Consider the following 15,684-nt stretch of genomic DNA (forward strand, 5'->3'; position numbering starts at 1 on the left):
GTTGCGATCCCACAGCTTCCAGTTCATATGGTTCATATGCCTGCAATCTTTCACAATATTGTTCATTTGAATGCCGGCTTCAGTTTTTATCTCGGTTGTTTCACTATTACATTTTTTAGATCATTCATAGATATTTGTATTGCTTATATGTATATACTTCTTTTTATATTTCTGTCTCAATAGTGATTCCACTGCATGTCACAGACTCAGCTATACCAGCGCTAAGACCTTATACAGCCCAATGGCCAGCTGTTTAGTGTTACATAGTTAACACAGGGTCACGTGATAGGTGTATAATGTGTATAAAAGTGGTTATCACCTCTCTATAGACCAGCTATGAGTAAGCGCTCTGGGAGAGCCAACAGTGCCATGTACTATACTTATGCTACGTTATTCAATAAAGAAGGTTTTATTTTACTCGTCCATTCCGGAGTGCGGCTGTCCAGATTTTTTCTACTGCACGTATACCATTGGAACAGCAATTGCCAGCACCTGGGGCTCACACAGTTGTTCACACAGTTTAGGAGGGGAGATTTGAACCCGACAACCTTGAGCAGTGGTAACTATCTTGTTTAGTCCCATGGATTTAGTTTGCATAGATTTCCTGTGTCTAGAATCTGACTTGAGTGGGCAAGGAAATATTCTGGTAGTCACAGACCATTTTACCAGATATGCTCAAGCTTTCTCCACAAAAGATCAGAAGGCAATCACAGTGGCAAAGACATTAGTGGAGAAGTTCTTTGTCCATTATGGCTTACCACAGAGGATTCACTCAGATCAGGGAAGAGACTTTGAGAGTACGCTCATCAGGAGATTATTGGATCTGTTGGGAATTCAGAAGTCCAGAACTACACCTTATCATCCGCAAGGAGACCTTCAGCCAGAGAGGTTTAATAGAACTCTTGATATGTTGGGGACACTAACCTCTGAGCAAAAGCCCAACTGGAGTAAGCATATTGCTGCTTTAGTACATGCATATAACAGCACCAAGAGTGACGTCACAGGATATTCACCTTATCGGCTGATGTTTGGGTGAGAAGCTAGATTACCAGTGGACTTGGCTTTTGGAACTTCTCTGGATCACACCTCAGAGGCTTCTCATCAAGGATATACAAATAGGCTGAGGGAGAGTCTGAAGATTGCTTATGAGAAGGCTCGGACTATGTCAGACAGCAGAGGGAGCAGAAATAAAAGAAACTTTGACCTCAAAGTAAGGGTTCAAGATCTTCAACCTGGTGACCGAGTCCTATTAAGGAATTTGGGTATTCCTTGCAAACAGAAGTTGGCAAATCGCTGGAGATCACAGCCATACATTGTTTGTAAACAGCTCCCAGGACTTCCAGTATTTGAAATTAGGCCAGAAGGAAGTTCTGGACCAATTAAGACTTGGCATCGGAATCACCTTTTGCCCCTTACTGATGCAGTCACGATAATCCCAGAGGAGGAGTTATCATCTACATCAGAGGTTGCACAACGGCCTGTAACTAGGTCCCAGTCTGGGGCTTTGACAACTGAAGACAGTGTGGAGAGAGAGATTGACATTAGCTGGTTGTGGTCATCTAATATACCCCAAGCTGAAGCGAGTGTTTCATCACCAACAACCAAAGAGGGTAGTGAGGCCCTTAGGCCAGAAGCTTTAGAGTTTGTACCATTGTTCGAAAGAACTGAGAAGTGTTTATCTCCCACTGAAGTAGATGAGAATGGTGTCCATCCAGAAATAGAGGACACACCAAAAGAACAGAGGGGAAAGAGGAACATTCACCCACCTAAGAGACTAACCAATGATACTTTGGGCGAGTGTTCTGAGACAACAAAGGTTACCAGCAAAAGGAATGTTGATGAGCCTAGTACCTCCTCAGTCAATCTGGACAATGAGAGCCTTGTTTCACCCCTTGGCACATCTGTATCTGATACTAAGGTGACAGTTGTGGGTACACAGAATAGCTTTCCAACACATGAAAATTGGTGGGAGGCTCCTCTGTCAGTCCTGTGCACTCGTTTAGAGGCTAAGATGTGTAACAGGAACAAGGTCTTACATATCTATGGGGACCAAAGATTTAAAGCAGGGGGAGTATGTAGCGCTGACAACTTTTTTTTTTAGCCATATGTGTGTTATACAGGACATAAGTTGTTATAGTGCCATCTTGTGGACAATTGAAAAGGTACAATACTTTTATGTTTCATGATTAAGAAAAGTGACATGGAAGTGATTGATTGTTTACTTCTGAACTTTAACTGTGACCTGCCCACAATGCTCCTGGACAAGAGAAGAACTGAACTGCATTGTGGGAGGATATAAAAGGGCTGGGAGCAGCCATCTTAGGTCTCTTGTTCCTGGGATGCTTGGGCTGCCTGCAGAGCTCTGTGGGTGTGTGTGTCCCACAGGGTTGTGGCCTACTTTGTGAGGGAGCGGAGCAGCAGCAGGGATCCTGTCATCGTATCACAGTCTGCTGGAGGAGCAGAAGTGATTGTTCCGGAGACGCGTGGAGGAGGTAACCGAGGACTCCTGGTCGTTATTGAATGGAGCAGTGTGACGGCGTGGCGGTGGTTCCGTACGGACTGAGAACTGTTGAAACAGAGGCATCCATCTGCCCGGATCCTGTGTGGTGAGATGGTTAACACCCAGAAGTTTGTTTAAATACTACACACACTTAGAACTGTTACAGAGTGTCGCTGGGACTGACAGTCCCACGGAACAAGTTAAGTTGGAGAACATTACATCTGCATAGACTTCAGTATTCAAGAATTGATATTAGATGTTTATCTCCTTCATATAAGAACACTTAACCAGTCTTCTGGATTATAACTGCTTTAGTGTATTACCTTACACTGCGCAACACCCAAGAGGAACCCCTTTTGTGGATTACAATTACAAATTCATAAGCTAGCGAAGACTGAAGATGTCAAGACTATCTCTTTAACTGCAGGGCCCTGCACTTAGTTACAGAGGACAGTGACTTTACAGTTTAGAGCAGGGGGAGCTCCCTGGTATAAATATAGTTTTAGTTATATTCTGTGTATGTTATCAATATTGTCATAATTATCTACTATACTGTTACACTACGTTGGTGTGATAGTGTAGTCACTGTAATATAATATATAATATAACTTTCTATATAAAATATATCATTTACCCAAAGAAAGAAGTCATTTTGATTATTACAGAAGTTTATGTGCAGTGTTGTTATGTTTCCTGCAGGTGGAGCCACAAGCACCCAGGTAGAGGTAAAATACAATATAAGTGTATAGTGTGGGTTAAAGTTGGTATTAATATTATTACAACACTGCACTACAGTTGTGTCAAGGGGATTGAACAATTTAAGAGGGGTGAAGAGAATAGAGAACAGGCCCAATAATAAACCAGCAGCTTTGCTGCCAGAGTACGGAATTCAATGGCATAATCGGCAACAATTCTCGTACTCTGTTTGATGGACATGAAGCACTTGGCAGCAGAAGCTGAGCATGGAGGAATGTCAAATACCCAGAGTTTGTGGCTTCTATTAAAAGGGTAACTCAGGACAATGGGTTTTTGCGTCTCCCATAGAGGGTTTGCCCAGGCCAAGGCTCTCTCAGAAAGCAAAGATATCACGAAACCTACTTAGCTTCTGTCCGTGGGAAACACCTGGGGCAGCATCTCAAAAGTATATCTCAACCTGGTTGAGAAACCCTCTGCATTGGACTGGATCGCCCCCAAATCACTGGGGAAGCGGAGCGGAACCAGACATACCTCTTATAGAGGTAATACTCAAGGCGGGTGCCTGTACAGAGACTGGAGCAGCAGCAGGTTGTACCGGAGCAGCCAGGTGATTCAGGAGCGTCTGTAACGCTATGGCAAACTGATCCATGTGGTGATCCTGCTCATCCAATCTGGAAAAATATTACCAACAAGTGGATTTACTGCATCTTCTGAATTCATGGCCTTCGCCTCCTGTCAGAAACCATGAATCAGACCGAGACAGAAGTGCAGTAAAAATCACACTTGTTTAATAATGATAATAGTAAAAGGTAAACAGAGTAAACGTAGTCAAAACATAGTCAGAGTTCGGTAACCAGAACGGATAGTCAGACAATCCAGGACGTCAGGGAGCCAGAGATCAGCATACTTCAGGACAAGCCAGGAAATCAGGTAACCGGAGAATCAGCGTAGTGGAACAGCAAGCATAATCAGGAACCAGAAGGGATGTCAGCCAATCCAGTAACCAGAGAATCAGCGTAGTGGAACAGCAAGCAGAATCAGGAACCAGAAGGGACGTCAGCCAAGCAAGTCTTTAACAGGTATATAGGAGCAGTGCAGCCATCAGAAATTTTTGGGCCCCTTACACAGCTTTAGGCCTGCCCCCCCCCAGCCTGACCACCAACATTCCCCAGGGCTTACCCACAGGCCATCCTACCGAATCCACATGCCGGCCACCCCACCTGTACACACTCAGCCCCCCACAATCCTGTATATATGTCAGCCTTCCTGTATATATGTCAGCCCCCCCACACACACACACACCTGTATATATGCCAGCCCCCCACACACCTGTATATATGTCAGCCCCCCCACACACCTGTATATATGCTAGCCCCCACACACACACCTGTATATATATGCCAGCCCCCTCACACCTGTATATATGTCAGCCCCCTCACACCTCTATATATATCAGTCCCCCCACACACCTGTATATATGTCAGCCCCCCTCACCCCTTTATATATGTCAGCCCCCCCACATACCTGTATAAATGCCAGCCCCTCCACACACAGACACACACACACCTGTATACAGTGGCGGCTGGTGCTCAATTTCTTTTGGGGGGGGGCACAAATAAACTGAAAAATTCAGGAAAAAAAACATCAATTGCAGCCTCACTGTGCCCATCAATTGCAGCCACTGTGCCATCAAATGCAGCCACGTGCCCATCAATTGCAGCCACTGTGCTATCAAACGTAGCCACTGTGCCATCAAATGCTGCCACTGTACCCATCAAATGCTGCCACTGTGCCATCAATTGCTGTCACTGTGCCCATCAAATTCTGCCACTGTGCCCATCAAACTCTGCCACTGTGCCCATCAAATGCCACCAATATGCCCATCACATGCCACTGTGCCCATCACATGCTGCCACTGTACCCATCACATGCGGCCACTGTGCCCATAAAATACCATCACTGTGCCCATCAAATGCCGCCACTGTGCCCATTTAAAAGTTAACATTGAGACCCCCCTCGCCCGCTCGCTTTCTGCCCGGCACTTACCCTATCTCGGTGAGGCAGCGGGTGACGGCGGCAAGCTGTGTCCTCCATGCGTCTCCTCTCCTCCTCCTGATAGGCGTCCAATCACAGCGCCTGTCGTTTCAGGTGACAGGTAACACACCCTCGCTTTCTGATTGGTGGAGAGGCAAGTCAGTGTTAGAACAGCGAATATTCATTCGCTGTTCTAACACACCTGGGTGAACTGCGAGCGCAATGCTCTGCGCTCGCAGTTCACCTTTTTTAAAGCCTATGGCTCTAATCAGCTGCTTCAAAAATGCACGCCCGCCACTGTAATTCAGGTGCCCGGCGTCCAAAAAGGGGCCGGACGCCTGAATAGGGGGTGGCTGCAGCGGCCATGGATAGATTCATGCAATGCAATGCATGAATCTATCCATGATACATAGAGGTGGGTGGCTGGAGAGAGGGGGCGGTGCCCATGCTCCCTTAATATTACGCACCGCCACTGCAGCTGTATATATGCCAGCCCAGCCCCCCACACACACCTGTATGTATATATACATATATATATATATATATATATATATATATATGTCAGCCCCACACATACACAAATCTGTAAACACACAAGGCTCCGGCCCATCCCTGTTGTACACAAACAGTCCCCCTTCCTTTCACAGCCCCTACCTGTAAAGAATTTCTTCCTACCTGGTCCCAGCTCATTTTCACAAAGCTGACATGTTGCTGGCACAGAGAAGCACAGTACACATGGGGTGCACATGCACATAGTAGCCAAAGGTGGCAGTAAAGAGCTCGATGTCTGAGCTCAATGCCACAGAAAGCACACACTGTGAGATCGTTTCTGTAATGCACAGCACGGCTCCCCTTCCCCCGTCCTGCCTTCTTCTGGCCCGGGCAGGCCCCTCAGGTCCTGGGGCCCCTTACAATTGTAACAGCTGTATCCCCCTGATGGCGGCCCTGCAAAGGAGAGAGTCTCTGGATGTGTTGACAAGGCAAAGGCAGAGAGGATCTAGACTGAACAGCTTAAATAAACAGCAGGACTTGACGAGCAGGATATCATCAACAGGTGAGTCACTGTGGAAAGATTGGAGCTGGAAATTGACAGCTGCGTGGCCTGCTCTGAGAAGGAAGGGCTGAGCCCAGCCCTGACAGCCACTGACCTACTGACCACTGGAGTAGGGTAATTTTTACTACTAATAATATAGAGGCATTTTTTTTACTCTCACTGACATGGGGGAATTTGTACTCCCACTGACACTGGTGTTGTCTGTTGGGCATTTTGTACCTCCACTGAGCACCAACATGGAGGCATTTTTTACTTCCACTGAGCACCAACATAGAGGCGGGTTTACTTCCATTTATCAATGATTTACGGACAATTTTACTCTCACTGAGCTTCTAAGCCAGGACATCTTGTTCTACTCCTAACCATTGACATAGGTATTTTGTACTCCCATTCAGTATCTACTGTACATATTGACATTTTTACTTCACTGACCTCTGATGTTGGGGCTTTTTTTCCCCCTCCTACTGACCACAGTCCATTCCCAAATACTGTGATGGACAGTGAACTGGCTCTTTTTAAAAAAAAACGTTTGGGGACCACTGACCTACATGATAAAATAGTATTAATATCCTATATAATGTATTCTTGCTTACTTCCTGATTGTCTGAGCTGCCCATGCACGCTTCTTGGCAGCCCGTCGGGCTAAAACACCTCTCCAGCATGATTCCAGCTTGACAGCTGTAAAATATAATAAACAGTTAGCATAATCTGTTGTACTCATGAATCTAATCTGACATACTGTACAGTATCATGCACGGATAACAGTGAGAAAGATATCAGTTGTTACAGGTCAACACTCAAAGCACAACTTGTTACCATTTAGTACAGTACACAAATACAGTACCCATGGATTTATTTATAATGTTAAACTCCTAAACTTGCATTCCCAAATGGTACTGACGGGCTCCAAACATACAAAGCAGCCTGCACATAGCTGTAAATTTATTCTTTAGCAGCCTGGGTAACCCTAATTCTGGGCTGCTGTAACCAGCAAGTTGTAACACCCCTTTGTACTGCTGCTAGAATACATATTTTCAGACATACAGTATTATTATATCTTTTTTCTTTTACCATTTTTAATAGAGGACAATAGTGCTACGATTTGTGTCAGGAATCAGGGATTCTAAATACCTTCATGAATATACAGTGGGGACAGAAAGTATTCAGACCCCCTTAAATTTTTCACTCTTTGTTATATTGCAGCCATTTGCTAAAATCATTTAAGTTCATTTTTTTTCCTCATTAATGTACACACAGCACCCCATATTGACAGAAAAACACAGAATTGTTGACATTTTTGCAGATTTATTAAAAAAGAAAAACTGAAATATCACATGGTCCTAAGTATTCAGACCCTTTGCTCAGTATTTAGTAGAAACAACCTTTTGATCTAATACAGCCATGAGTCTTTTTGGAAAAGATGCAACAAGTTTTTCACACCTGGATTTGGGGATCCTCTGCCATTCCTCCTTGCATATCCTCTCCAGTTCTGTCAGGTTGTATGGTAAACGTTGGTGGACAGCCATTTTTAGGTCTCTCCAGAGATGCTCAATTGGGTTTAAGTCAGGGCTCTGGCTGGGCCATTCAAGAACAGTCATGGAGTTGTTGTGAAGCCACTCCTTCGTTATTTTAGCTGTGTGCTTAGGGTCCTTGTCTTGTTGGAAGGTAAACCTTCGGCCCAGTCTGAGGACCTGAGCACTCTGGAGAAGGTTTTCTTCCAGGATATCCCTGTATTTGGCCGCATTCATCTTTCCCTCGATTGCAACCAGTCGTCCTGTCCCTGCAGCTAAAAAACACCCCCACAGCATGATGCTGCCACCACCATGCTTCACTGTTGGGACTGTATTGGACAGGTGATGAGCAGTGCCTGGTTTTCTCCACACATACCACTTAGAATTAAGGCCAAAAAGTTCTATCTTGGTCTCATCAGACCAGAGAATCTTATTTCTCATATAGTGTCACAGCAAAGGATCTGAATGATTTTAGCAAATGGCTGCAATATAACAAAAAGTGAAAAATTTAAGGGGGTCTGAATACTTTCGGTCCCCACTGTAAATACATATATTAAAGCAGAAATTCAGTCATTTTTTTCATCTTTCCATTTATTAAATCTTCTGCCCTTGTTGTTTTAACTTTGGATAGTAAAATTTTTTTTTCTGCCAGTAAATACCTTATACAGCCCACTTCCTGTTTCTTGTCTGCAAAAAAGCCTAGGCTTATGACATCATGCACAGCTCTCTCTCTCACTCTCATGAGAGTTTGTTAGGAAGGTTGGGGAGATGAGTCATAAAAGGAACAATCAGAGCTGGAGGTGTGCCTCTGTGTGTCTGTGTAAATCCAGGAAGTGAACAGGCAGCAGCATCAGCTGCCCATAGTTAAAATGGTTGGAGCCAGACTCAGTGGAGGGAGCTTTTTGCAGCATATTTGGCAAGTACAGAATCATGGTATATATAAAATAATATGCAAAGTGGTTGATGATAACCCAATAACACTACTTGGCTTATACATAACAGGGATTACTTTTTTCAAGATCTTTTTCCCAACTTTCAACATTAGTAACGGAAGGATAGGAAACATACTTTCTCCCCCTGCACTTATCTCCTTGTTATAGAGCTGAGTATCCTTTGAATAGATATTTCAGTGGAGTAAGGAAATAAGAGCAGAAATCCATGGGTACCTGCTTTCTTCTTTTTCAGGAAAGCTCTTTTTCCTAAGCACCCTTTGTATTTGGCTTGGATTTTTGAAACTAAAATTAGAGAAAAGATACACACATAATATACATGAAAATCATTATGGGACTATCTACAAAGCTTTCAAATTAAATAGGACACCAAACTTTATAAAACATAACAATCAACTATTTACAAAAGTGAAAATTTTTTCTCAGAACGTGGAATAGCATTGCGAGAAGGAACAGTAAAATACAACCATGGTATAGAACTGCAAAACAGGAAGAAGAGCTTTTATATCTAATGGACATATATGGCTGTACTTACAGTGCCTTGAAAAAGTATTCATAGCTCTTGAATTTTTCCACATTTTTTTCATGTTACAACCAAAAACATAAATGTATTTTATTGGGATTTTATGTGATAGATTAACACAAATTGTGAAGTGGAAGGAAAATGATAAACGGTTTTAAACATTTTTTACTAATAAATATCTGAAAAGTGTGGTGTGCATTTGTATTCAGCCCCCTTCACTCTGATACCCCTAACTAAAATTGAATGGAACCAATTGCCTTCAGAAGTCACCTAATTAGTAAATAGAGTCCACCTGTGTATAATGTAATCTCAGTATAAATACAGCTGTTCTGTGAAGCCCTCAGAGGATTGTTGTAGAATCTTGTGAACAAACAGAATCATGAAGGCCAAGGAACACACCAGACAGGTCAGGAATAAAGTTGTTGAGAAATTTAAAGCAGGGTTAGGTTATAAAAAAATATCCCAAACTTTGAACACCTCACGAAGCACTGTTCAATCCGTCATCCAAAAATGGAAAGAGTATGGCACAACTGCAAACCTACCAAGACATGGCCGTCCACCTAAACTGACAGGCCAGGCAAGGAGAGCATTAATCAGAGAAGCAGCCAAGAGGCCCATGATAACTATGGAGGAGCTGCAGAGATCCACAGCTCAGGTGGGAGAATCTATCCACAGGACAACTATTAGTTATGTACTCCACAAATCTGGCCTTTATGGAAGAGTGTCAAGAAGAAAACCATTGTTGAAAGAAAGCCATAAGAAGTCCAGTTTGCAGTTTGTGAGAAGCCATGTGGGGGACACAGCAAACATGTGAAAGAAAGTGCTCTGGTCAGATGAGACCAAAATTGAACTTTATGGCCTAAAACCTATATGTGTCGGAAAACTAACACTGCATATCACCCTGAACACACCATCCCCACCATGAAACATGGTGGTGGCAGCATCATGTTGTGGGGATGCTTTTCTTCAGCAGGGACAGGGAAGCTGGTCAGAGTTGATGGGAAGATGGATGGAGCCAAATACAGGGCAATCTTAGAAGAAAACCTGTTAGAGTCTGCTAGACTTGAGACTGGGGAGATGGTTCACCTTCCATCAGGACAATGACCCTAAACATGATTGGCATCCCCTGCGCCCAATCAGCATGCAATCGCGCCTATGCCGGCGAATGCGCGCCCCCCCAGTGTCTATTACACTAAATGACGTACAGGTACGTCGTTTCACACAATAGAGCCAACATGCCGCACTACATCTGTGGTAGGCGGTCAGCAAGTGGTTAAAGGAAATTATAATGTTTTTTAATTTTATTTTGTTTATACATTTCTATCTAATGTCTTATTACTATTTACTGTCCAAATGCAATATTTGTTCTACAATTCAACATTTAATATATAACAAAGATTTCCCAGAACACAATGGGTTTTCTCAAAAGATAGCACAGCAGTAGTTAACCTGCCTTTTGAAGCTTGCTTTGTTCAGCTAATGCAGGCAATACATGATTATTTTTTTTCATACGGCCAGAGGGTTAAATGAAAAAAGCAAATTGATTAATCCATCCACACATACGATGTGGATGGAGGAATTGCTCTCACTGAGCTATTGTATTCCGCCAGCGGGAAGTCTTCTGACAGCAGAATACAATGATCAGTATTTTCTGCATTAGCCGGGGGGCACTGATTATTCAAGAAAAACCTGACAGGCCTGGCTGTACACAAGTTTATCGATGGACTGACTTACCACCTAGCTAGCCCATACATAGATCAAAATTCAGTAGGTCCCTACTGAAGTTTCGATCCACGTATGACCGGCTTAAGAACGCAGACTGTCAACTGGTGGATGAGTCACTGGTCTAAGTCATTTACTTGTATGTAAAATTGTCAGGAGGTATTTATGTGCAAGCAACAGGCCACGGAGCCCATAGAAAACATGTGAAAAGGAGCTTAAAGCTCACCTGCGGGCTCAAAAGGAGAATCCTGAATATTAATAGGCAATATTTTATATCTGACTTACAAAAAAGTTTTTTCTATTTTTTTACCTAAATAAATACAGACACACAAAATATGTAAAAAAACAATAAACATTCCCTTTAGCACAAATTGACAACTTTACATCAAGTTGATCTCTTTTACATATATGTTTTATCTTTTAGAGGACAGGCTAGGGAGTTCTGGAGGGAAAACTTGCACGCAATATGGACTCTCACCTACCCTTTAAATATCTTCTTCCTGAGGTGATTTTCAGAAGTTAGATCTTGAATCAAGACCAGCTGCCCTGCCTGCCTTTCCCTTAGTCATGACTATCCTTTGTTGGGGGTATCCTCACTGACTATTGTGGGTGGACAGGGTGATTCAGGACTTTAATGGACTGTTATGTTCAAATGAAGTCTTGGTGACTGAGATTTGGTGTTTGGTGTTTATTTCACATATTCTTTGTTTAGGGTTATTAAAAAAGTTTAAAAAAGGGAGTGGATCGGGGGGAGTGGTCTGGACTTGGCTGAGTGAGGACGCATAGTGCACGAGCTCCAGGCGCTCCATTAGTTACAGATCGACATCTCTAATATGGCTAGAACAAACGGTATGATTCAGGTTAAACAGTGGGATACTGAAACCTCTCGCAAGGCAGCGAAACTTAGTGATACTCAACCCGAGATCCAGCAATACTTTACAGTCCCACAGAAATGGGGACTTGGGAATAAAATGGAAAACTTGAAAGGTCAAATTGTGGGATCTCCCAAAGCGGTGAGTGACATACCTGGAGGAAAAGAAAGACTGGAGAATACATTGAATACTCAGGAAACCGTGGTTATAACCAAAGTGATATCCTCTCAACAGAGATCAGTGGCTCCATGCAATGTAGAAGAAGATCTAAGAACACTAATACAAGCGCTCCCAACAAGGGCAGACCTAGAGGCTCTCATTCACAGAGTGGAGGACGCCCATCGTACGAAAATACATCAGGTGCAGACGGAGATACAATTACTAGCAGACCGCCTAACAGCAGGCGAGGCAACAGCGATCACCTTGAAAGAGAGAGAGGACTTACTGGAGAGAGAGAGGGGTCACATTCGGAAACAGTAGTAGCATTACAGCTGCAGATCGAAGACCTCGAGGACCGTAGCCGCCGTTGTAATTTGCGGCTCTGAGGTATCCCAGATGTCACGGACCAGGAGAATCTTCAGAAGAAGGTAGTGGCCATTTTTCATAAAGTTTTGGAGGGCAGGGTTCCGGCTAATATGGACATGGACAGAGTACACAGGGCGTTGGGTCCTAAATCCCTGGACCCCCAATGCCCTTGTGACATAATCTGCTTCCTTCACCGATTTATACATAAAGAGACTTTACTCCGGAAAGCTTGGAAGGCAGGTACAGTAGAAGTTGATGTGGCATCTGTTAAAATATTACCTGACCTGTCCCAAGCTACATTACAGCGTAGAGCTCTGCTCCGTCCTGTATTGGACAGAGTGCGCCTGGAGGGCTGCCCTTATCGGTGGAGATATCCATGAGCAGTAACAATAAGGAAGGGTCTGTCTACATTTACACTCTGGTCGCAAAGTGACCTTCCGGACCTGTTTTCTTTTTTAAAAGTGGAGCCGTTTGTTGTCCCGAATTAGCTGCACCACTATCGCAGACAAAAAGTCATATAGAAGTTAAGGCCTTACAGAGAAAAGTATCTATGGATGAAATGGAGACTGGTACTGGAACGGGAAAAGGTCATTCTTAGAGTTCTCATAGGATATTGAAGAACAATAACTGTGGCAGACTTAAAGTCATATGAAATCCTCTCCATCCCCTGACTGTTCATTTTTTTTTATTTTTTTTTTCTCTCTTCCCTTTTTTTTTGGCTGGAGGGTTATTGATCTTGAGGAGTCAACCTAATCCCCATCCTATGAGTATCACCCTAATTGAAAGACCTAAACCAATGGAAGTATGGATATTGATAGATATTAATATTAATAGAGCGTTACAGTCCTATACTGTGAGGAAGGAGACGAGGTCAGATGTTATTCTGTAGTATGCGCTCTAAGGTGGAAGGAGAAGAAGAGTCAAACAGGGGATCTCTATGATGAGAATTGGGAAGACATATGAACATGGATATCAGTCAATATAGTATATAAGTGGAATGTATGGGGATTGAATGAGAAGAGATAGTAGAAGTGCTATAGATGGATGGGTAGATGAGTGGATGCAGGGGGGATATAGTAAAGAGGAAAGGTCTGGGGGGGAGGGGGGATACTTAGAGGATAAGGGTATGGGTAGTAAAGGCAATAGGGGGTCACTTGGAATACACTAAGATCTTTTTTTTTTTATTATTTCTATATGAAATAAAAATCGCCCTTTTTTTGACTAAAATGATAAAAATTATTTAAAAATATTTGATCACTAATTTCATGGGAGATATAAAGTACAAGAGGGGGAGTGGGGAGGGAAGTGGGGGGGGGGGGGGATGGGGGGGAGAAGGGAGATACATATATAACACATAGGGAAAAACAGAAAAAAATCACTCAAATCCTTAATAAGGAAAAAATAATTTGTAGATTACACAAATAAGTTTTATATAATGCCCTAATGAGGGAAACGCATTTTGATGGAGTTTATCACGGAGGTGTTTTTCATTTTTTTTTGCTGTTTATATTTTTTTTTTTGGTTGGGATTTTATTTTCCTTTTTTTTTTAATTTTCATGTTTGAATTGGTTTGAGGGTTTTCTTTTTCTTTTTTTGGAAGACATCTCTTCAGGGGTATCATCGGTAACACCAAACACAAGGAAGAAGATCTCCCAAACAATGGTAGAAGCGAGAATAGTGGATATATATATCTTTTCCATCCAGGGGAAACGGATTACACCTTTTTCTCCAACCCACATAGAGTATATTTGCGCATTGATTTTTTTTTTTATTCGACATAAACAATTACATTAAGTTATGAAGGTCTCTATTGGGTCAATCACTTGGTCGGATCACGCACCAATTTTTTAAAACTATAACCTTGTGGATAGGTGTCGCTCAGGTCCTACGATGTGGAAACTTAATGAAAGCCTCCTAGAGGACCCCTCAGTGATAGAGGACATCCAGTGGGAGGCAAAATGTTTTTTTCAGATGAATGATAGTCCAGAATGTGCTCCTGGAGTTATCTGGGAAACTCACAAAGCAGTAATACAAGGAGTACTGATTAAGCACAGTGCAAGAATTAACAAGGAAAGGGAAGCAAAACTAACAGTGATGTTGACAAATATTTACTGCTTAGAGGCGCAACACAAACACACCCCGACTACAGAGGTAGAAAAAGAACTTTTAAGCACTCGTAGACAAGTGACTGATTTACTCCAATACAAAACTAAAATGGCATTACAAATAGGATGTAAATGTAGTTATGAGTCTGGTAATAAATGTGGTAGACAACTTGCGAGAGCTTTGCGCGAATTGCATTCAATGACATATGTTCCTTCAATTTTAAGTGTCGAGGGAGATGAAGTTTAATTACCTAAACAAATTGCTGATGCGTTTGGTGATTTCTACTCCTCACTCTATAAATTGAAGCTGGATGTACCAGATCAATCTGGCATCATGTGGAATGCTGAGCTTGACAGATATTACACAGCAGGAGTTGGAATCACCAATTACGTTAGAAGAATTGCAGACAGCAATAAGATCAGCAAAGACGGGAAAGGCACCATGACCAGATGGCTTTACAGTCCAGTATTATAAGCTTTATTACCCATTTTGGGGCCTTATCTGGTCAAAATGCTCAATGGGCTGGGTGACGCAACATCTTTCCATCTAGAATCTGTGAAAGCTACGATCTCGGTGATACCAAAAGAAGGTAAAGATCCGAAGCAATGTGGAAGCTTTAGGCCGATATCTCTATTAAATGTTGACCTGAAATTATTCAGTAAGATTATAGCTCTAAAGTTACAACAGCAATTGCCCTTTTTGATCCATCAGGATCAAGTGGGATTTGTACCGACAAGAGAAGCCCGAGATAATACCATCAAAGCTCTGAATTTAATGCATATAGCCAACTCGACCAAGACCTCATGTGTGTTCCTGGGAACAGATGCAGAAAAAGCTTTTGATCGGATTGACTGGGGATTTATGTTTGCAGTCCTACGACATATAAAATTAGGAGAAAAAATGCTCAAATGGATCACCAGTATTTATAAGGGGCCTACGGGCCAAGTCAAGGTAAATGGAGTTATATCCCCTTCCTTCGCGATCACAAATGAGACAAGGCAGGGTTGCCCATTGTCCTCTCTATTGTTCGCTCTGTCTCTCGAGCCTCTCCTATGTAGAGATCGACTAAACGCGGATATTGGGGGGATAATGGTGGAAAGAATACAATACAAAGTGTCAGCATATGCAGATGATATGCTTTTTTCAATGACCAACCCCATAATTTCTCTTCCGAATCTATTTAGGGAAATA

General features: G+C 42.7%; 1 protein-coding gene across 1 annotated transcript in view; it reads right to left on the reverse strand.

Moving 5' to 3' along the window:
* The window catches only part of MYO1H (myosin IH), a 240,169-nt gene that overhangs the window by 99,594 nt on the left and 124,891 nt on the right, over nucleotides 1-15,684 (reverse strand). The window contains exons 22-23 of the mRNA XM_073603280.1: nucleotides 8,962-9,030; nucleotides 6,878-6,962 (exon numbers count right to left, since the gene is read on the reverse strand). Coding sequence (XP_073459381.1) covers nucleotides 6,878-6,962; nucleotides 8,962-9,030 — 154 coding nt within the window. The remainder of the gene's footprint in view (nucleotides 1-6,877; nucleotides 6,963-8,961; nucleotides 9,031-15,684) is intronic.

The sequence above is a fragment of the Aquarana catesbeiana genome, linkage group LG01 (assembly GCF_042186555.1).
Source record: "Aquarana catesbeiana isolate 2022-GZ linkage group LG01, ASM4218655v1, whole genome shotgun sequence".
NCBI lineage: Eukaryota > Metazoa > Chordata > Amphibia > Anura > Ranidae > Aquarana > Aquarana catesbeiana.